At 37.7% G+C, this 23,340-nt stretch overlaps 2 protein-coding genes and 1 pseudogene across 3 annotated transcripts in view; 1 reads left to right on the top strand and 2 right to left on the bottom strand.

Annotated features, from left to right (window-relative positions):
• Positions 1–23,340, bottom strand: part of PSMD1 (proteasome 26S subunit, non-ATPase 1) — a 119,282-nt gene that overhangs the window by 59,043 nt on the left and 36,899 nt on the right. The window contains exon 16 of the mRNA XM_053596302.1: positions 22,470–22,534. Coding sequence (XP_053452277.1) covers positions 22,470–22,534 — 65 coding nt within the window. The remainder of the gene's footprint in view (positions 1–22,469; positions 22,535–23,340) is intronic.
• HTR2B (5-hydroxytryptamine receptor 2B) overlaps positions 1–23,340 on the top strand; it is a 50,630-nt gene that overhangs the window by 5,765 nt on the left and 21,525 nt on the right. The window contains exons 2-3 of one of the 2 annotated variants that reach the window (XM_053596303.1): positions 5,961–6,161; positions 7,878–9,048. In XM_053596303.1, the coding sequence (XP_053452278.1) occupies positions 5,961–6,161; positions 7,878–8,770 (1,094 nt within the window). In that variant the 3' untranslated portion in view covers positions 8,771–9,048. Of the gene's footprint in view, positions 1–5,960; positions 6,162–7,877; positions 9,049–23,340 lie in introns of those variants that run through there. The other variant, XM_053596304.1, reaches the window with a different exon arrangement.
• Positions 14,253–18,321, bottom strand: LOC128590419 (transcription factor Dp-2-like; annotated as a pseudogene).

The raw sequence follows: 23,340 nt of genomic DNA, 5'->3' as shown, positions 1-23,340 counted from the left end.
ACATGTATTTATCATCCCCATACCGCAACCCTATAAAAGAACAATAAACCAATTTGTCTGAGGTTACAAAAGAAGGGGCAGAGACATGATTTTAACCCAGGACTGATTCTAGAATTCACACTCTTAACCTCTATTAGTCCACTTTCTATAATGCAAATGACAAATTCTACCAAACAAAACTGTCAAATAATATTTAGCAAACAGAGCCAAAATTTATATCTTAACTCCATCTAACTCTTAAGAGAGCCACAGAATTTTTTTCCTAGGGATAAGACAGAACTCAGTTTTTTTTCTAATTAGTTAAAGTTGTTAATTCATTTTAAGTGGTACAGAATACTTAATTTTTTTTTTTTTTTTTTTGAGACAGAATCTCAAGCTGTCACCCTGAGTAGAGTGCTACAGTGTCATAGTTCACAGCCATGTCCACTCTTGGGCTTAAGAGATCCTCTTGCCTCAGTTTTTCCATTTTTAGTAGAGACGGGGTCTCACTTTTGTTCAGGCTGGTCTCAAATTTGGGAGCTCAAGCAATCACCCTTCTCGGCCTCCCAGAGTGCTAGGGCTACAGGCTAGAGACACTATGTCCGGCCTAGAATACTTGACTCTTAACCAATACCGTATAAATCCTTGAGATGACCACCAGACTTTTCTGAGGAAGGTATCAGACCTAGATCTAAGCCTATGAAGCTGTTGAATCTTGTCAAGGAGACAAATAAAAACTTATATAACTGAATAACAGTTCTACCACATCTTTTGTACAATGGTAATTAAAACCTAGAGTCTTCATTTTAAACAAAATATTTGTACTATTAACATTATTTAGGTAATTAAGTAACTAAACTGCCTAAAGCCAAAACTCATCTAAGACTTACTTTGCTCCTTTAATATTTGCTCCTGAATGTTCAATCTGCAATTATGTCAGAAACCCACAGAAAGGCTATTATTTAAACCTTACTGAAATTAATTCCTCTGAGTTTTATTAATTCAGAAGTGAGCCAGGGAAAGAGGTAGAAAATGAGATACTTTTTGGGAGAAATTTTGTATGCTTTTTGTGGGACAACAAATACTATATAATTTAAATACTTTCTTTCTTAGTTTTTATTTTATTTTATTTTTGTAGAGACAGAGTCTCACTTTATCGCCCTCGGTAGAGTGCCGTGGCGTCACACGGCTCACAGCAACCTCCAGCTCTTGGGCTTACATGATTCTCTTGCCTCAGCCTCCCGAGTAGCTGGGACTACAGGCGCCCGCCACAATGCCCGGCTACTTTCTTGGTTTTTATGAACTACTCAAACTTAGAGACCCAGAATAACAGTAATTAATTTAGTTCAAGTGAGGCAGGGGAGCAAAAGTGGACTCTGCCCCAGTAACTCTACCCAGGTATTGTCCAGGCAGTCTGTGATAAGTAGGAAGCTACTAATTACAACCCCCACTGTAGTAGACGTTCCTGTTATCTAAACGCCCTTCAGAGGATGCATGTTGAACCTATATAGTAACCTTATAACTTCCCTGACCCAATGCACCATGAATCACAAGATTTTCACATGTACCCAAAGACTATATAAAAGGAAGGCCAGAAATTGAGTCAGGGGGCTTGGTTTTTGGGATGCTAGTCCACCAAGTCTTCCAGCTGGCAAATAAAGCCACTTTCTCTTCCAACTGGTGCCTGAGAGTCTTTTTGTCTGCATCAGCTCCTGCTACACAAGTACGTGATAATGTATTTCTCTTAGGCTAACTCCTAACATACATTTTTATTTCTTTCTCTTTATTTTAATCTATAACTGATTCCCTTGGTTATTTTGAATTTTAAATAATGTCTCAAGTGGCTGCCCATTTAGCTCTATCAGTAGAGCATGAGACTCAACATTTCAAGTCCTTGTGGAAATAAACTGAACATAATACATTATAATAAATACACGTAATTATAAAATTCTTAAGCTAACACTTCTGATAAAAATAACATGTAAGTTTTGAAACAGTTAAACTATCTCATCATACCAACTTAACTTTTATTCATTTATTTTAAATAAAAAAAATTTCTGACCATAAGCCTGCCAAATTAATACTAACTAAAAAATAATTTTAAAATGAAAGTAGATGGATTAGGAAAAGTCTCTTATTATGAACCAAGAATGTCCTTAACTGTTTTTTATTTCTGTAAATTCACATACTGCCTAAATCTATTTTTGCTTTGTATAAAAGTTAATGTTACATTCACACTAGTTATGAAACTAACATGAAACTAACAGACATTAGCTTATTCACTAGAATTTTCATGAAACTCAAAATCAGAGAGGCTCACAATCATAAAGATCCATCTTTCTTAATTTTAAACCTGTCTCCTTCTTTAAGAAAATTCTGTATCACATCTCACTGTTTCTGTAATAGTAAGAAGCACTGACTGAAATAAGATAATTACAGAGATCTGGTTAAATTTAATTCCTACTTTCTGCCCCCAAATTGGAGTTTATAAATACATTTTGTTGGAAAGTGAGGCTAACAAAGGCTTCATTGGCTTAATTAAATCAGCACTAAAAAGCTTTCACTCTTAGCTCACAATTAAAAGAATGTGGGTCAGATAAAAGTTTTCTTGTGGCTTCTGCTCATGGCTGCTAGATTTATGACTAGAATTTTCCAGAGCCTAATTTTTAGAAGTATAATCCATAAATTAGAATAGCTGAATGGAAGTTTAAACTATTAGCAAACCACTTTAAAAGATGATAGAGAAAGCCTGGATTTAAAGAAAGGAAACCTAAGATAGAACACAATAATTATCTGCCTTTTTAATCCTCAACTATGATCAGTATCTCTGGTTATAGCTCTAAAATGAGTTATAACTATAGAGATAATGAGTATTTTCTACCTCTCTATTCAGTCCTAAATCAAGAACTTCAGTCAATTTAGAATGTAGCCTCAGTAGTTTCCACCGCAAAACTCTAAACCATCATCTGATTCTTTCACCTGTCTTTGTCCTAAGTCCTTTTCTACTTAAATGACAGAAAATCTGAATGCTAGGGCTAACTGGGTGAAAACCCAAATGATTACATTTTCTCTAAACACAGGCTTCTCCACCACACGGTATCTCTTCGTTTATTTTTAGAAGCCTTTTTGAGTTCCTTTCTGTGAGGTATTCTGAGTACCTCTAAGTACCTCTGTGAGGTATTCTGAGTATTCTACAACAGCAAACTTACGCGCATCTTTCAAGACTCAGACATAACCTTTCCCAGAAAGTCTTCCAAAGCACTGTTTCTCAGATGTTAATTTGCGTACAAATCACCTGGTGATCTTGCTTAACTGCAGAGACAGATGAAGTAGGTCTGAGATTATAGACTCAAAAGCCTGCATTCATTCATTATTTATTTATTTTGAGGCAGAGTCTTACTCTGTGGCCCTGGGTAGAGTGCCATGGCGTCATGAGGTAGGTCACAGCAACCTTAAACTCTTGAGCTCAAGTAATCCTCTTGCCTCAGTCTTCCTAGTAGCTGGGACTACAGGTGGCTGCCACAACACCCAGCTGGTTTTTCTATTTTTAGTAGAGATGGGTCTCACTCTGGCTCAGGCTGGTCTCCAACTCCTAAGCTCAGATGAACAACCTGCCTCGGGCTCCCATTTACAGGTGTGAGCCACGATGCTAGGCCAAGAGCCCACATTTCTAATAAGTTCCCAGATGATCCCAGTCCTCACTCTCTGATCTCAAAAGCACATTTAGTAGCAGTAGTAAGGTTCTAAGGAACATTTTCAATTTACATTTAAATTTTGATTAATAAATGCCTTCCCTCGCCACCCCATGTTCAAAAACTTAATTGTAACTGAATTTACTCATCTGCAAAATCAGCAATATCTCTAAGATCCCTTCAAGCTCAATAAATCTATAATCTAATAATTCCATACCTTCCTGCCCTCAATTAAACAAGTAGGCAAAGTTTATTCATAGTAATTTACTTAAAAGTATGAATGACATGTTTCCCTTTTATGAAGCTGCTGAACATGGAACCAAGTAAGCATTTATTCTTTTTTGAATAAAAACATATGCTGATTTTGTTATTTTGTTCTGAAGAATATTTTAATACTCCTATTAAAAAAGCCACATATCAACTCTGGAAACAGAAAGCACCAAAAACTGCATTTGTTAGCCTTACTACCTTTTTCGTGATGTGTTCAAACATTTTTCACTGAAATCCTACTTAATGCTTAAAAATAACATATCAAGGCTATTTAAAACCCTCCTAAATTATGGTTATTTTTTGTTCTGTGAGTTTAACCTCTTTTCCTCCCCAGGATCCTTGAATTTAAAGAGTTCACAATTAAAGGGTCTCTTGCTTCCCTGCAATCCTGACCTGGTTATCTTGCTCTTCCTTCAATAATGCCAATTGCTTTATACCTGTCAAAGTTGGATGTACTTGTAATAAGTAGGAGAAGAAAAGTAGTCTATATTTTCTTAATGCACATAAAACAATCAAATAGTAAAAGGGACTCAGATAATCTCATTTGCATGACATGTGCTTCTTGTAGGAATAATCTGCTTTCATAACAAGTTCTAAAATCTCTCTCTCTATATAGATTATATGTATATAGTTCTAAAATATATGTATATGTGTGTATGTTTATTTTTTTTTTGTAAAGGGGACTCTAACTGAAATATTATAGGGGGAAACCTAAAATAAATTTTAGTTGTTTTGGAATTGTGAATATGTTATATACTGGGTGTATATATAATGCATAATATATTAAATCAACAGATGTATGAATACTAGTGTAAGTAAATTTACTGGAAAACTTAAGTAGACAAAATATTCAATATCACATCCAAACCTGAAACTTTTTAAAAAGTTAGTATTTAAGTGCTTAAAATTATGAGATACATAATAAGCGTTTTATAAGAATTCATTAAATAAAGTACTATTTAAACCGAAAGTCTGTCTTAAAACACCTTCAGTGGGGCGGTGCCTGTGGCTCAGGGAGTAGGGTGCTGGCCCCATATACCAGAGGTGGCAGGTTCAAACCCAGCCCTGGCCAAAAAAAAAAAAAAAAAAAAAAAAAAAAAAAGAAACACCTTCAGTGTTTGTAGTGAATGATGAAATATGGAAGGATAACAATCCACTTTTCTCAGGATAATCTGAAGCCTTTTGCAATCTTTACTCAAGAACTATTTCTGCCCCCCCAAAATAATATATATGTGTGTATATATATGTATTTATATTCCACTTAATTATTTCACTAAATGAGTTTGCTATAAGGATCATACTGCTAATGGATGCTCATATTGCTTCCTCTTTATGCTAAAAATGTTTTCATTTTATACAAAAGCAACTTAAAAATACATTTTATTTAACTAGCAAGATTAAGTTCCAGTCACAATATTAAATATATTTTTAAAAAATCACAAAGGAATCAACAAAAGAGCAAAGGTCAAAATAATGGTAAACTGCTGCTAACTTAGAAAAAGGATTGTAATTATTATTCAGAATAAAAAATGTACTCAAGGCTCGGCGCCTGTGGCTCAAGTGGCTAAAGTGCCCGCCACATACACCTGAGCTGGTGGGTTCGAATCCAGCCCAGGCCGCCAAAAGAACAATGATGGCAGCAACCAAAAAATAGCTGGGCTTTGTGGCAGGCGCCTGTAGTCCCAGCTACTTGGGAAGTGGAGGCAGGACAATCGCCTGAGCCCAGGAGTTGGAGGTTGCTGTGAGTTGTGATGCCACAACACTCTACCCAGGGTGACAGCTTGAGGCTCTGTCTCAAAAAAAAAAAAAAAAGTACTCCTAAGGTACCATCTGTAGAAATACTGTATTTAATATTAATAATATTGGCTCCATTATCTGAAGTTAAACATTATCTTACAGAAGTCATAAAATTTCAGATGAATAATGAATAAGAAAAAAAGTTACTTTAAAAAGAAACCACAATCTAAATGTTGCCATTTTGCAAGAGAAAATGTTTTTGTGTATTTTTCTTTCTTTCAGAGGCCATGTGGCCCCTCCCACTTGTTCTATGTCCTGCCTGGTTATTTCTGGACGTTCTCTTTTCGACTGCATCCATCATGCATCTCTGTGCCATTTCAGTGGATCGTTATATAGCCATCAAAAAGCCAATCCTGGCCAATCAATATAACTCAAGGGCTACAGCGTTCATCAAGATAACCGTGGTGTGGTTAATTTCAATAGGTATGTGGGGACTATCAGAGCATGGGCGGTATATATAGCCTTTAGTTCCATTTGGCTAGGAGAACAGTAGGTCTGGTAGTCCATGAAACTCAGCGTGAAATATCCAAGGAGCCTATTGATGTGGTCCAAACCACACTATTAGTAAAAAGTAGGAATTAGTAGCAAAGTACATGGCCTCAGAAAAGAATCATCTTCACAGTGTTTACTAAGATTATCTTTTCACTTTTTTATGCAAAATCATTTTCATATTTGTCTATAGATCATTTAGGTCTAGGTAGCATGTAAAATCCTGGAATTACATTAAAGTTAACAAAAACTGAAATGCATCTAAAATCTACATCTAAGAAAATAAACAGGAGAATAAAAAAAGCAAAAAACCAAAACAAAACCAACAGTCCAAACATTTTGTAGGCCTCTATCAAAACATCAATTCATCTAAGAAGCCAACATTTTAATGCATATGTGTACAAACTAAAGGCAGTTAAGTATCTGCTGGTGTTCTGAAGATGTTTATTTATTTTTATTTTTATTTATTTATTTATTTATTTATTTTTTGTAGAGACAGAGTCTCACTTATGGCCCTCGGTAGAGTGCCGTGGCCTCACACAGCTCACAGCAACCTCCAACTCCTGGGCTTAAGCGATTCTTTTGCTTCAGCCTCCCGAGTAGCTGGGACTATAGGCGCCTGCCACAACGCCCGGCTATTTTTTGGTTGCAGTTTGGCTGGGGCCAGGTTTGAACCCGCCACCCTCGGTATATGGGGCCGGCGCCTTACCTACTAAGCCACAGGCGCCACCCTATTTTTTATTTTTTTATTTTTTGAGACAGTGCCTCAAGGTGTACCCCTGGGTAGAGTGCCGTGGCATCACAGCTCATAGCAACCTCCAACTCCTGGGCTCAAGCGATTCTCCTGCCTTGGCCTCCCAAGTAGCTGGCAACATGGTGTTCTGAAGATGTTTAATACGAAGTTTTAAGAGAGACGCAAAGAAAACATGTTAAACTGATATTCAGAAATGATTTATATGGGCTCGGCGCCTGTAGCACAGTGGTTACGGGCATCATACATATACACCGAGGCTGGCAGGCTCGAAGCCAGCCTCAGCTAGCTAAACAATGATAACTGCAATAAAAGATAGCTAGGTTTTGTGGCGGGCACCTGTAGTCCCAGCTACTTGGGAGGCTGAGACAAGAAAATCACTTAAGCCCAAGAGTTTGAGGTTGCTGTGAGCTGTGACGCCAGGGCACTCTACCAAGGGCGACATAGTGAAACTCTGGCTCAAAAAAAAAAAAAAAAGAAATGATTTATATGGCTGGGCGAGGTGGCTCATGCCTGTAATGCTAGCACTCTGGGAGGCCAAGGTGCATGGATAGTTTGAACTCACTGAGTTCGAGACTAGCCTGAGCAAACCCTGTTTCCACTAAAAAAAAAAATAGGCAAGAGGATCACTTGATCCTAAGAGTTTGAGGTTGCTGTGAGCTATGACACCACAGCACTCTACCCATGGTGACAGCTTGAGAGTCTGTCTCAAAGAAAAAAAAACACAACAGAAATGATTTATAAAAATTCCCATTTCTCCTAAACTGTTTTATGCCCCATACCCATCCTTAATGCTCAAAGACAGCTGCTTTAACAGTATCTTAGCATGAAGTGCAGCACAAATTAAGAGTTATAGCTCCTAAAAATAACTCAATATATCTCGTTTTCCTCTTCCTTAGGCATTGCCATTCCAATTCCTATTAAAGGGATAGAGACTAATGTGGATAACCCAAACAACATCACTTGTGTCCTGACAAAGGAACGATTTGGCAATTTCATGCTCTTTGGCTCCCTGGCTGCCTTCTTTACACCTCTTGCAATCATGATTGTCACCTACTTTCTTACTATACATGCTTTACAAAAAAAAGCTTACTTGGTCAAAAACAAGCCACCTCAACGTCTAACATGGCTGACTGTATCCACAGTTTTTCAGAGGGATGAAACACCTTGTTCCTCACCCGAAAAGGTGGCAATGCTGGATGGTTCTCGCAAGGACAAAACTCTTCCCAACTCAAGTGATGAAACATTTATGCGAAGAATGTCCTCAGTTGGAAAGAAGTCAGTACAGACCATTTCCAATGAACAGAGAGCCTCAAAGGTCCTAGGGATTGTGTTTTTCCTTTTTTTGGTTATGTGGTGTCCCTTTTTTATTACAAATATAACTTTAGTTTTATGTGATTCCTGCAACCAAACTACTCTCCAAATGCTCCTGGAGATATTTGTGTGGATAGGCTATGTTTCCTCAGGGGTGAATCCTTTGGTTTACACCCTCTTCAACAAGACATTTCGGGATGCATTTGGCAGATACATCACCTGCAATTACCAGACTACAAAGTCAGTAAAAACTCTTAGAAAATGTTCCACTAAGATCTACTTCCGGAATCCAATGGCAGAAAACTCTAAGTTTTTCAAGAAACATGGAATTCGAAATGGGATTAATACTGCTATGTACCAGAGTCCAATGAGGCACCGTAGTTCAACCATTCAGTCTTCATCAATTATTCTACTAGATACACTCCTCCTCACCGAAAATGAAGGTGATAAGACTGAAGAGCAAGTCAGTTATGTATAGCAAAACTGGCACAGTTTTCATCTAACACACAATGATGAGTGAGACGATGAATGTGATGCAAATGTACTAAGAATCCTATAAAGAACAACTTTATGTCATATATCGAATCATCTCTTTAACTTAAGAGTTAAGTATTAAGATTATCCAATTTTCCTTATTTGGACAAAATTACTCCATGAAGGAAATTATTTTATATAAATAAGAACAACCTAGTAAATCAGTTAAATGTCAGGTATTCAAATGAAATGAAATCAAATAAAACAATAAATTTTAGGTTTAAAAAAGTTCAATGTTGTCATAAAATTTATTAAGTTTCTAATTATATGGCTCAGCGCTTGTAGCTCAAGTGGGTAAGGTGCCAGCCACATACACCAGAGCTAACAAATTCGAATCCAGCCTGGGCCTGCCAAACAACAATGACAACTACAACCAAAAAATAGCCAGGTGTTGTGGCGGGCACCTGTACTCCTAGCTACTTGGGAGGCTGAGGCAAGAGAATCACCTAAGCCCAGGAGTTGGAAGTTGTTGGGGGCTGTGATGCCACAGCACTCTACTCAGGGCAACAGCTTGAGGTGCTGTCTCAAAATAAAAAAAAAAAAAGAAGTTCCTAATTATATGTTCCTAAGTTGTGCTAACAATAAAAACAAACAAACAAACAAAAAAGTCTTGTCTTCAAGGCCTTAGCAGCATTAAGGCATGATATAGAACAAAAGCGACAGGGACAAAGAGCTAAAAATAAGTACACAAAATAATGGTCACATCTTGAGATTGCCATTTACAGTCTAATTTAAACTTAGTCATAATTTTCCTTTGGCCAGGAAACTGTCTTGATGGGATAGGGAGGATAGCAGTTGGATGTCACATGAAATAATAGGATCTTAGAACCAGGCTGGTTTGTTAAATGGCTGATAGCAGAAGTCTATTCAGGAGACATGGGTCTACTGAAGAAGGAAGAAAAAAAAAATTACTCTTGGGTACCTGAACCTATCATGTTCCTTAAAGATGTTAATGAACATGCACAAGCTGGAAAAATGGGACCTCAATCTGGGGATCTAAATTTTAAATGATCTCATAAACTGAGATCACAGCTGCCTGTGCTAGTCCAACAACTCAGTGCAACTTCAGGCATAAAATTTTTCATTCCTTTCATTATTTCAGTGTTAGATTTGGGAATGAATCCAACCTCTGCCACTTACTAGATAATTAATTGAGTTTAGGAGAAATAAATAATTTCTTTGAGCCCTATATTTCCATCTACATTTTATATAGTTCTTATGTGGATGAGGTACATAGTTGGAACTCAGTAAATGTCAACCAATTCTACTTACAATTTTTTTAAATGCTACTCCTATAAGTGGTAAACAATTTAGGCTAAGGGAGGGGTCTGCAGTCAAGATACCTTTGTTTTTTCTTTTCAGGTTAAACCATACTTATGCCTCAACCTATGCTATCTTCTTCTAGGCAAGTCAGTTTAGGATGATTACCTCAAAAAATGGGTTACCTATGGAGAATCTCAGTATAAGTGAATCAGGCATATATTCTCCCAATGGCAGAATCCTTTCCTAGAAGTTGGTTCTAAGTCATAGATCTTGATCTGTTACTTTTTCTTACTGGCTCTTCCTGGATGAAGGAATATATCTTACAAATTCCTAAATCATCAAAGCTTTAGGCATTTTTTCCCACTAGTCTAAGATTTTTCAGTAGTACTAAAAGTGTGTAACTCAGATAACAGGAAAAATCATTTACATGCCTCCCCAAAAAATCATTCTCTATTTTGGTTCCAGTATCTAATATGAAGGGTCTGGCATATGTTAAGTAAGATCTATATTTCTGCCAGCATATGTGAGATTACGTTTTCAGATATTACTACAACAGTATTCCAAATTCTATACTTTATTCAACTGAAGCCATTCATGATTGTTTCAAGAAATTTAAATACTAGAGCTGGCAATCAAACTGCCAAAGTTCTATCCATGAACAGTCTAGATAAGAAGAACTATCTTCCACTTGCTCTGTACTACCTCCGAATTTGTGTGCTTAAACATATGCACACCTATGTACAAAACTAACCTGTACACTATTTAGCTTTAAATCCTCAAAAAAAAAAAAAAAATTCCTTGGTTACAATTAACCGAGAGATCTTTCCATAGCTAATGAGAGATCATTCTAACATTTTCACAATATTCTAGAAAATGAAGTACAACTCCAAGATCAATTATTTTTTATTTCCAATATCATTTCTGAAAAAGTACATCATAGCCCCAAGTTTTTACCACTTTGATGCATAACTGATAATTTCCATTTCATAAATATTTTGTCTATAATTTAGAGGCAAATCTCAGAAGATAAATTATTAGAGTCCCCAGTTAATAATTTAACTATTCAAAGTAAAGGAGCAGATTATAGCTGTTTAGATTAATTATGAAAAAAACTTTGATTTTATTTCATATTATCAACAGAGAAAGGAAAACAAATATATAAAAATCATGAAAATAACAAAAAATAAGGAAAAGTTATAGTATTTAGAGCATAAACACAAAGATACTGAGGAAGAAATAGAGAACAGCATACAGAGAATATGTATCAAACTAATATAAAACTGTGAATAAAGATACTATAAAGATGAATCATGCATCTGGTGGTAACTGGTTGACTGAGAGGGTTACTATAAAGATCTATAATGATGTGACATTTTTATATTCAAGGAATCAATTTTGTATGATCTACCAGGGGTCCTCAAACTACGGCCTGCGGGCCACATGCAGTAGTGTGATTGTATTTGTTCCCCTTTTGTATTTTTACTTCAAAATAAGATATGTGCAGTGTGCATAGGAATTTGTTCATAGTTTTTTTTTTAAACTATAGTCTGGCCCTCCAACGGTCTCAGGGACAGTGAACTGGCCCCCTGTTTAAAAAGTTTGAGAACTCCTGATACCTGCACCAATAATCTCTTGCTCACTTTGCAAGATCAAGCCATATCTGAAAGCTCATAAAAGCATGCACTGAGAAATATTTAATTTTACATTGTAACACCCTAAGTCATAATGATTAGGGACCTCCAAGATTGCCTAATTTTTAAGAAATGCCCTTATCAGAATATCAATTTATTCACTGTAGCAATATAAAGAACAAACTTCTTTTGCTTTCTTTCTTCATTTTCCTTTCTAGTGACAAGTCAAAATAATTCAGGTTCTATTAATGTCCAAAAGAGTTTCAGTCAATGCCAAGAACAGTATTGTACACAGTCAGTAAGAAAGAGCCCAGAAATCATTTATTAGATGTTCCACCAGAGAACATTTATATAAAAAATTACTACACTATGTTCATTCAAAACAAAAATAGTTTTCTATTTTTTACTTTTATCATTGCATTATGGACAAATAATAATCCAAAATACCAGGGGAAAGACATAATGAAAACACTACAACTCCCTGGACTAGTCTATGAATAAAGGAGATAATATATTTGAAAATTTTATACAAAGACAATTTTATCTTAATTGATAAAGTACAAATAGGTGTTTATTAGCATGTTTTCATTATTCATGTTTAATAAGTATACCTAAAAAAAGTTTAAAAAGTTAAGAAAAAAATCCTTAAAACATGGTGCAAGAAAGACAAATGTCTGCAAAAGCATTTTATTTTATTTATTTATTTTCTTTTTAGAGACAGAGCCTCAAGTTGTAGTCCTTGGTTGAGTGCCGTGACATCACAGCTCACAGCAACCTCAAACTCCTGGGCTCAAGTGATGTTCCTGCCTCCACCTCCCAAGTACCTGGGACTACAGGCACCTACCACAACACCTGGCTATTTTTTGGTTGCAGCTGTCATTGTTGTTTGGCAGGCCAGGGCTGGATTCGAACCCGCCAGCTCAGGTGTATGTGGCTGGTGCCTTAGCCATTTGAGCCACAGGCGCTGAGCCTGCAAAAGCATTTTAAAAGTGAAATCTAAGGGGGGGAAAAATGATAAAATGGAATAGACACTAAGAAAATAAATGTTATATCACAAAACATGTACGGGTAATAGTCTTAGGAGAAGGACAGATACTTTCTAAATATTAAAGTTAACAAGAAAATTTGAAAATGAAAATGTTCTTTATCAGAGCCACTGACTGAAAGGCATGGTGGGGAAAGCACTAGTCTATCATAAAACCTATTCAGAATCTCAGTTCCATCACTTAGCTTTATGATAATAGGAAATGTTGTTAACCACTTTGGAATTCAACTTCCTTATCTTAAAAAAAAATGAGAATATTGTTGATTTCTAAGTTGCTTCCACCTTTAAAAATCCAGGTCCTTGGAGGTGCCCATGGCTCAGTGGGTAGGGCGCTAGCCACATACACCCAGGCTGGCAGGTTGGAACCTGGCTCAGGCCAGTCAAACGACGACAACTGCAACAAAAAAATAGTTGGGCAAAGTGGTGGTTGTCTGTAGTCCCAGCTACTTGGGAGGCTGAGGCAAGAGAATCGCTTAAGCCCAAGAGTTTGACGTTGCTGTGAACTGTGATGCCATAGCATTCTACCAAGGGCAACATAGTGAGAGTCTGTCTCAAAAAAAAAAAAAAAAAATTCAGGTCTTTAAATAAAGTCAATTGCACTGGGCAGCACCTGTGGCTGTGTCAGGCCCATATACCAGAGGTGGTGAGTTCAAACCCAGCTCCAGCCAAAAAAAAAAGTCAATTGTATTTAATTTTTATTTATAAAATAAGCTTTAGATACAATCATCTCTAAAGTCTTTTCTGGTTCCTACTTCTTAAAGAATGACATTATTTAACTCAGAATGGTCCCTGAGGAGTAGCAAGCACAGAAACTCATTGGTGGTTTCTGACTATCTTAGGTAGCAGGAGCTTAGCAAAACCTAAAAACAGCTCATGGGAGACATCTGCTGCTGAATTTGAGAATTTAACACACATGTGAGCTATAGCAACTGTAAGGGCAGAAATGAATTTTGTTAATTAGAAAGCAAAGGATTGTCAGGTTAAAAATGGAAGAAAAATAGTTTCATAAAACCCATCAACTTCCAATGTAGTATAATAATTACACAAGACCACTGATATATAGTGATATGAATATAAAGCCGCTGACAACAGGAAGAATTAACAGGTGACAATGAAGAAACAAAACATAAGAGATAAATATGAGGTTTCTTTATATAACCCAAGAGTTACCAAGGATATACCTGAGGAATATTATTTTCCATATTAAAGTTATCCAGTTCCTAATTAGAATTTAAAAAAAGAACAAACTATGGATGGCAGCGTTAAATCACCATTTTTCCATTTTAAATTTTGTCTAAACTGTAGAGCAAGAATAAGGAAAGGTTCGGGTCACAGTTTGGTTGGATAATATGCCGAAGATAACAGAAAGGAATCAATTTCTATTTTGCGTCCATCTTTTCTCCCAAGCAGAATATTTTTTATATCCATAAAGATAAAGACTGATTAAAATGCAAAATGGATGACAAGACTGGCTACCTGAAATGAGGTCAAGCCTTGAAGCTAAATGAATTACCTCCCTAAAACAGAACAAATTTATGGATATAATTATGAAGCAAATTTTAGAAGAAAAACAAAATGGCAAAGGTACAAAAAGACTGTAAGTCAAAGAGTATTTGGATGTTCAAAAGTGAAAAAAAGGGAAAGGGTTCAAGAAATTAAGTGTGAAGTCTATTACAGATTTTTTGGAAAAAAATACAGAATAGCTTAATATACACAGGTTTTTCAGATTTTAGCAAAGATCTTAATCAATATCTGACACTTCTATGAAAACTGTCATGTAAGAAACAATCATACTCAAGTAATCATATAACCCTGTTTCAGAGATGCCAGACTAGTAGATTTGGGTAAATACTATGTTATTGGGATGTAGGGAATGTTCTCTAGTGTCTTTGTGAATAAATTAGAGAAATGAGGGATAGTGGATAATGAAAGAGATTAGCATCTGGTTGAACAACCTTGTTCAAGAAAACGTGTGTAAGGAGAAAACTGTTAGCATACTACATGGGTCTGGCTCTATTTTATTCGACATTTTTCTCCACAACAGGAAGAAAATATTTTATAGCCTGCAGTAAATAGATGACTTCCTATTTGGAATATTATGATGAAGATGCCATAACTAGTTCACAATCAATGTTCAAGAAATATATGTTGGATTATCTTTTCTTTTTTTTGAGACAGAGTCTTGTCTTACTGCCCTCAGTAAAGTGCGGTAGCATCATAGCTCACAGCATCCTCAAACTCTTCGGCTTAAGAGATTCTCTTGCCTCAGCCTCTCAAGTAGCTGGGACTGCAGGCACCCACCACAACGCCCGGCTGTTTTGTAGAGATGAGGTCTCACTCTGGCTCAGGCTGGTCTCGAACCTGTGAGCTCAGGCAATCCACATGCCTCGGCTTCCCAGAATGCTAGGATTACAGGCATAAGCCACCTATCTTATTTTTTAATATATATTTTTAATTTCTCTTGAGACTTATTCTTCAACCCATATATTTAGAAGTGTGTTTAATCTCTAAGTTTTCTGGGATTTTTCAACTATCTTTCTGTTACCGATTTTTTTGAGACAGAGTCTCTCTGCTGCCCTTGGTAGAGGAGCGTGGTGTCATAGCTCATACCAACCTCAAACTCTTGGGCTGAGGCAATCAATCCTCTTGCCTCAGTTTTTCTTTTTTTTAGTAGAGAAGGGGTCTCATTCTTGCTCAGGCTGGTCTTGAACTTGTGAGCTCAAACAATCCACCCGCCTTGCATCCCAGGGTGCTAGGATTACAGACGTGAGCCAATGTTGGATTATCTTATAATTTTTATAACAGATTTTCACTCCTAAGGAATGCTGGGTGGAAAATCTCGTCCTAGAGATTAAAAGGACATGAGACACTTGACTCACCTAAGACATACCTTGGGAACTTACTACATAATTTCATCACAAGCAAGCTGTAATAAGCAGTGCCCAACACAGTGTGGGTCCACTTACAAGCAGATTGTTTTTGTTAGAAAGTTACACTAAGTGTGCTTTGCCTCTCCTGCCTACCCTTCTACCTTCTCCATCTTTTCTGCCTCTGCTGCTCTTGAGACAGCAAAACCAATGTCTCCTTTTCATCCTCTTCTTCAGCCTACTCAATATGAATATGAGGATTAAGACCTTTATAATTATCCACTTCCACTTAATGAATAGTAAAGATATTTTCTCTTCCTTATGACTTAATTAATTTTAACATTTTCTTTCCTCCAGCTTCCTTTATTGGAAGAATACCATATACAATACACAAAACATACAAAATAGGTGTTAACTGATTATTTATGTTACCAGTAAAGCTTCTGGTCAATAGTTGACCATTAGTAGATAAGTTTTCAGGAAGTCAAAAGTTACATGCAAATTTCTGACTATGTGGGGGATCAGCACTCCAACTCCTGCATCATTTAAGGGTCACTTTTTCCTTTTTTTTTTTTTTTAATTTAAGCATTTATTTAACATTTATTACAATAAACTTTTTTTTGGCTCTTTCCCCTCTTTGCTGTGGGGAAGAGGAATACTCATCATCATTTTCCTCATCTTTGTTGTTGAAAGGGGGTCTCACCTCGGGACTCAGAGCAGTGAGAGGCGGCACTCCTGGACTGGTGACTGTGTGGGGCCAGGAACTTGCCCAGATGCTAAGGCTACTTCAGTATCCAAGCAAACCCCTTGGTTTACACTTGATTGGGGTAGGGTGGCACCAGTGGTCCACCTGAAATTTTAAACTGGGTGGGTTTCGGAAGTAGTCCCTGATTTAGCCAAGAAGGTCCTGTGGAGATGGCTGTGATATAACCTTGCAAAGCCCTGGGTACCAGGGACTTAGCACGTTTCAGGTATTCCGGAAAGCAGCTGCCTGACTCCAGGCCCAAGGACATTCCCATCTGCTTCAGTACTTCTGTGTCATCATGGATGTGAACGGTGTTGTTGAAATTAAAGAGATATTTAAACTTATCACTGGAGATGCTGCAATCTATGACTGTTTTTTTGTTTGCAGTGATGAGTTTAAAAGGCAGCTGGTGTTCAGAGGTGGAGGTCTCTGATTCTGCTGTTCTTTTTGACGATTTCTCTGTATCAGGTTTTGGAAAGAAATTTGGTGTAGGAGAAGCTCTTGCAGCTCAGCCCACTTCTCCTTTATCCGTTCTATCCACTTCTGCTTCTTGATCTCCAGGCTTTGATATTCCTGAACACAGCTGACAGGTAGGCCAATCCACTTGATTTCTTTTCTATCCTTTGAAATTATGTTCATTACCATCAGCACATTTAAAGCATCATAAATTCTTCGCCTAATGTTGTTCTTATCATAAGACTGCTATGAATTAGCTGCCAAATGGTTATTTGCATTGGTGAGCTCTGACACCAGCTCATCAGCTACTTCATTATATGACGTTGTGCCTTTTTGCTGAAGTTTCTCACACACTTTCGTTGAAAAATGCCTCAAGCCTTTTCCATTTCTATCTCTTTTTTGCTTCATTTACTTTCTTAAAAATCAGAATTTGTAAATTCTCTAGCCTGTTTGCTATCATCACCAGGGACCCAGCCAGCAGCTTCTGCTACATGCGTCTGAGTAATCACTGCTGGTGCAGGGGTGTATGGACTCCCAATCAGAAAACTTCCTGTACTGGTTAGACTCTGTGATGTGCTCATAATCATTTGGGGTCCAAAATTTACATTTATTGGTTCTAAGGTGTCACGGCCCAGGAGTAGCCAGGTCTCGGGTCTGGCTTAACTAGGTTCCGGACACGGACAGCTAAGTTACCTTGCTCAGGTCTGTTAGGTGCCTGAGGGCTATCTACTTTAGCTGGAGAGAGAGAGAGAGAGAGAGAGACAGAGAGAGAGAGAAGCATTCTTCTATGAAAGACAGATCTTAGTCTTTAGCAGAGCTTTGTAATCTTCAGCAGAGAGATGCTGTGCTGGCATTCTGCAGGCAGGAGAGGAGACAGAGTCAGAATCAGAGTAAGCAGGTCCATGATATAACGCGCATGCTCGCGACTGCCTTCTCCTCCAGCCTAATATAAGGCTGATCTTGCGCCGCTCAACACCATAGGTGTAGAGACTGCCAATTCACCACTGCTTTCATCTCGTGAGCTCTCATGCTTGTTAGAGCTAAATCCCTCTCCATGCCCTTTCCACCAAGGTGTTTCATTATTGAGCTATACAGGTATTTCTTATAACTCTCACTCCCAGCCATAGGCTATACGGGCTGCTACACTAAGGTAAAATCTTCTTTGGTGAGCTGGTGTGGGGAACTGAGTCTACATAGAGTCATGTGGTTCTATAGGTATTCAAAGTAAAATGTCTGAGATTCATCCCTTGTAGGAGAATAGACTGTTCACACATACCAGGTCGAGTGGATTTCCCATCAACTTGACTGCCGTCTGGGCCACCATCGTGGAACGGTCTCCACTTTTAACTTTCTTTCATTATATTTTAAGATAAAGTATAGGCATACCTTAGAGATATTGTGGGCTCAGTTCTAAATTACCACCATAAAGAGAGTATCACAAAAATGTAAGGCACACTAATTTTTTGGTTTCCCAATACATATAAATGTTATATTTACATTTACTATAGTCTATCACATGTGTAATACCATATGTCTAAGAAAAGCATATACCTAAATAAAAAACACTTTGATTTTTAAAAATGCTAACAAAGCTGGGTGTGGTAGCTCACACCTGTAATTCTAGCACTCTGTGAGGCAGAAGCGGGTGGACGGTGGGTGGAGTTCAAGATCCTGAGCAAAAGTTAAGACCCTGTCTCTAAAAAAATGCAGGGTGACATGGCAGGAGCCTGTAGTCCTAGCTACTCAGGAGGCTGAGGCAAGAGTATTGCTTGAGCCCAAGAGTTTGAGGTTGCTGTGAGCTATGATGCCACAGCACACTACCACAGTTGACAAATGGAGACTCTGTCTCAAAAAAAATTAAAAAAAGCTAACCATCATCTACCAGGGGTCCTCAAACTTTTAAAACAGGGGGCCAGTTCACTGTCCCTCAGATTGTTGGAGGGCTGGACTATAGTTTTAAAAAAAGACTATTAACAAATTCCTATGCACACTGCACATACCTTATTTTGAAGTAAAAACACAAAACGGGAACAAATACAATCACACCACCGCATGTGGCCTGCGGGCCATAGTTTGAGGACCCCTGAAAGCCTTCAGCAAGGCGTAATCTTTGGCTGGTGAGGGTCTTGGTTGATGGCTGCTAACTGATCAGGCTGGTGGTTGCTGAAAGTAGTGGTGGTTGTAGCAACTTCTTAAAGATAATAGCGAAATCAGCTTTGTCAATTAACTCCTCATTTCATGAAAGATTTCACTGTAGCATACAATGCTGTTGGGCATTTTATTCATAATAGAACTTCTTTCAGAATCGGAGTTAATCCTCCAAAGCCCTGCTGCCAACTTTATGGAACATTCTACAGTCTTTGCTTTCATTTCAACAATGTTGACAGCATCTTCACAGGAGCACATTCCAACTCAAGAAGTCACTTTTTTGCTCATCGATAAGAAGTAACCCCTCGGCTATTCAAGTTTTGTCACGAGATTGCAGCAATTCAGTCACATGTTCATGTTCCAATTCTAATTCTAGTTCTCTTGTATTCCCACAACATCTGCAGTCACTTCCTCCAGGAAGCAATGAACCCCTCAAAGTCATCCAGGAGGGCTGGAATCCACTTCTTCCAAATGCCTGTTATTACAGATATTTTGACCTCCTCCTGTGAATCACAAATATTCTTTTTTTTTTCTTTTTTTTTTTTTTTGAGACAGTGTCTCTCTCACTTTGTGCCGTGGGTAGAGTTGGGTAGAGTACTGTGGCATCATAACTCACAGCAACCTCAAACTCTTGGGCTCAAGCAATCCTCTTGCTTCAGCCTCCTGAGTAGCTGGGACTATCTGCACCTGCTATAATACCTGGCTAGCTTTTCTATTTTTAGTAGACATGGGGTCTTGCTGTTGATCAGGCTGGTCTCAAACTCTCGAACTCAGGTGATCCATCTACCTTGGCCTCCCAGAGTACTAGGATACAGGTGTGAGCCACATGCCTGGCCTACCACAAATATTCTAAATGGCATCTAGAATGGTGCAAAACCTTTCCAGAATATTTTCACTTGACTTTCAGATCCATCAGAAGAATTACTATCTATATACAGCAACCATAGCTTTATGAAATTTATTTCTTAAATTAGACTTGCAAATGAAAATTACTTGATTCATGAGCTATAGAATGGATGCTGTGACAGCAGGCATGAAAACATCATCCTCTTTGTACATCTCCATCAGAACTTTTGGGTGACTAGTACATTGTCCACAAGTAGTAACATTCGGAAAGAAATCTTTTTTCTGTGCAGCAGGTCTCAACAATGAGCTTCAAATAACCAGCAAACCATGTCGTAAACATATGTACTGTCATTCAGGCCTTGTTGTTCCATTTATAGAACACAGGCAGAGTTGATACAGCGTAATTCTTTTTTTTTTTAAGAGACAAGAGTCTCGCTTTATTGCCCTCTGTAGAGGGCCATAGTGTCACAGCTCACAACAACCTCCAACCCCTTCTGGGGTTAGGCGATTCTCTTGCCTCAGCCTCCCGAGTAGCTGGGACTACAGGCGCCCACCACAACGCCCGGCTATTTTTTTGTTGCAGTTTGTCCAGGTTTGAACCCGCCACCCTCAGTGTATGGGGCCAGTGCCCTACCCACTGAGCCAGAGATGCTGCCCAATACAGCATAATTCTTAAGGGCCCTAGGATTTATGAAATGGTAATTTAGCACTGGCCTCAGTTTAAGTCACTCACTGCATAAGCCTCTAACAAGAGAGTCAGCCTGTCCTTTGAAGCTTTAAAGCCAGACACTGACTTCTCTCTAGTTATGAAAGTCTTAGATAGCATCTTCTTCCAAGAGAAGGATGTTTCATTTACATTGAAAATCTGTTATTTACTGTAGCCACCTTCATCAATTATTTTAGCTGGATCTTCTAAATAATTTGTTGCAGCTTCTACATCAGCACTTTCTGCTTCACCTTATACAATGAAGATGGCTTCTTTCCCTACACCTAAACCTCATGAAGTAACCTTTGTTAGCTTCAAACTTTTCTTCTGCAGCTTCCCCATCCCGGAAGAAATGAGGTGAATTCTTTTTGCAGAATTGAAGAGAGTTAGGGCCTTGCTCTGAATTAGGCTTTGGCCTGGTCTGATCTTTTATCCAGAACTAAAACTTTCTCCCTATTAGCAACAAGGCTGTTTTGCTTTCTTATTATTCATGTTCACTGGAGCAACACTTTAATTTCTTTTAAAAACTGCATTCAAAACATGGCTGTTTGGCATAAGAGGCCTAGCTTTTGCTCTACCCGCTTTCTTCAGTAAGCTTTTTTTCTCCTTAAGAGATGGGGTCTTGCTCTGTTGCCCAGGCCAGCGTGCAGTGATGCAGTCACAGTTCACCATAGACTTGAAATCAGACGCAAGTGATCCTCCCACGTCAGGCTCCCAAGTAGCTGGGGCTACAATTCCACGCCACCATGCCCAGCTCCTCACTAAGCTTAACCATTACTGGCTTTTGTCTTAAAGTGAGGGGCATGTGACTCTTCCTTTTACTTCAATATTTAGAGGCCATTGTAGGGCTATTAATTGGCCTAATTTCAATACCATTGTATCTCAAGGAATAGGCAGGACTAAGAAGAGGGAGAGAGATAGGACTGGCCAGTAGGTAGAGTAGTCTAAACACATACAATATTTATCAATTAAGTTTGCATCTTATATGGACATGGTGGTGCCCCCCAACAATTATAAAAGTAACATCAAAGACCACTGATCACAGATCACAATAATAGGTAAAACCTTCCATATGTAACAAATGCAATATATGCAAAGTACAGTAGAGCAAAGCTCAGTAAAATGAGGCCAACCTGTACCTCAGCTAAAGGCAATACTGAGATCTGAGAGTTAGAGCTACTACTGAAGTACCACTGCATTTGCCACCAACACCACCGACTTAACTACAACCACTACAGTTAATAGTACTAACACACACTCAGGTAGGGCGTACAGACTGTGTCCTTAGAGCATTATATACATTAAATCAATTAATCATCAAAAAATTCTCAAATATGTACTATTATTATACTCATTTTAAGATGAGAAAACTAAGGCTCGAAGAGGTTAAGTTGTCCAAAGTTACTTGGCTAATAAGAAGCTGAGCCAGCACAAACCGGGCAGGCTGGTTTAGAGCGCAGCTTCTTAAAAACAACTACATTATATTACCAAAGTTATCTCTACATTTGTAAATCTAAAATAATTTTTTTTCAATCTGCAACATGTTCACCCTTTTGCACTTAAACAAGGTCTGTATCTTTTATTAAAACGGCTTCAACAACTTTACAATCCCGTGTAAGAGATAACATCCCATTTGATTTACCAATATAAAGAATTATTTTGATTTAAAAAAGTGAATGAGCAGAATATTATGAAAATATGAAGAGAAACAATTATACTGTTTTCCCACTTCTCAAATAGGTTCTCAGAAGCTCATGACATACTTTATTCCTTTTCAGATGAACAATATTAATCTTACTACTACTGTTAATACTGTACTAATTAAATGGTCCGCACTCTGAACCTAGATATATTCCTCAGGTATTTAGTTTCTGTTTGGTTACTGACAACAAAAAGAAACGGAATATAAATAGAAGGAGAACTTAGAAATTATTACCTGAACAGAATGAAACCAAGTGATTCTACTGCTGCCCTCCTGACATCATCATTAACATCACTTACCTAAGGGAAAAAGTTTAAGATAATTATATTATACTACACATCCTATTACCATACTAAACTAATGAGAGGGCCATATCATTCAAATTTAAATTAGATCAGTAATACAGTATGTTATTTATCAGAATGTTTTTCCTGCCATATCAAAACAGCACATTACACACCTTAAATCTACAATACATAAACTCAATAACTAAAGACATATATACTAAAAAAAGTCACCAATTTAGAAAAAGTCATTGGATAATATCATTTTAGGGCTCAGAAGTCTTTAAAACTCGGCAAAGATTGGGATTCAGGGCTACTAAAGACTATTTCAAAGACTATTTCAGTTGCATGATCACTTTTGTGGGGGGAGGTGTGCCTGAGCACACAGATAATCTAATCATTTTCTTCAACACTGTTTCTTAAAAAATATGTTAAGCGCAATATAAGCATTTAGAACATATCGCATACTGCTCTCATAAAGGAAAAAGTACTAATAAATATTGTGAAATGTGATCATCTGTGGGGAAAAAGGAGTTAACAGTTCTAGGTCTTTCTGCAAGGGAAGGTGCCTTTGCCTTACTTTCTCCCAACACCATGATGATAGAAACCTACTGAGTTAAAAACTTATCGTGTGGCCAGGCAATATTACCGCTGATAAACTACACCTATATTAGGAGGACTATGAGTGGAGAAAACCTGTTGGAAAACATGGGCTCTGGCTTTCCTGTGTAGTGCGTCTCTTATGATAAAGCATGTCCCTTAGGGGTAACTGAAACTAACTTCATTGGCTATAAAAAGAAACACAAAGTGTCCCTGAAGTT

Source organism: Nycticebus coucang, chromosome 7, assembly GCF_027406575.1.
Source record: "Nycticebus coucang isolate mNycCou1 chromosome 7, mNycCou1.pri, whole genome shotgun sequence".
NCBI classification, from domain to species: domain Eukaryota; kingdom Metazoa; phylum Chordata; class Mammalia; order Primates; family Lorisidae; genus Nycticebus; species Nycticebus coucang.
Note: the sequence above shows the minus strand (reverse complement) of the source record. Positions and strands in the feature narration are given on the sequence as shown.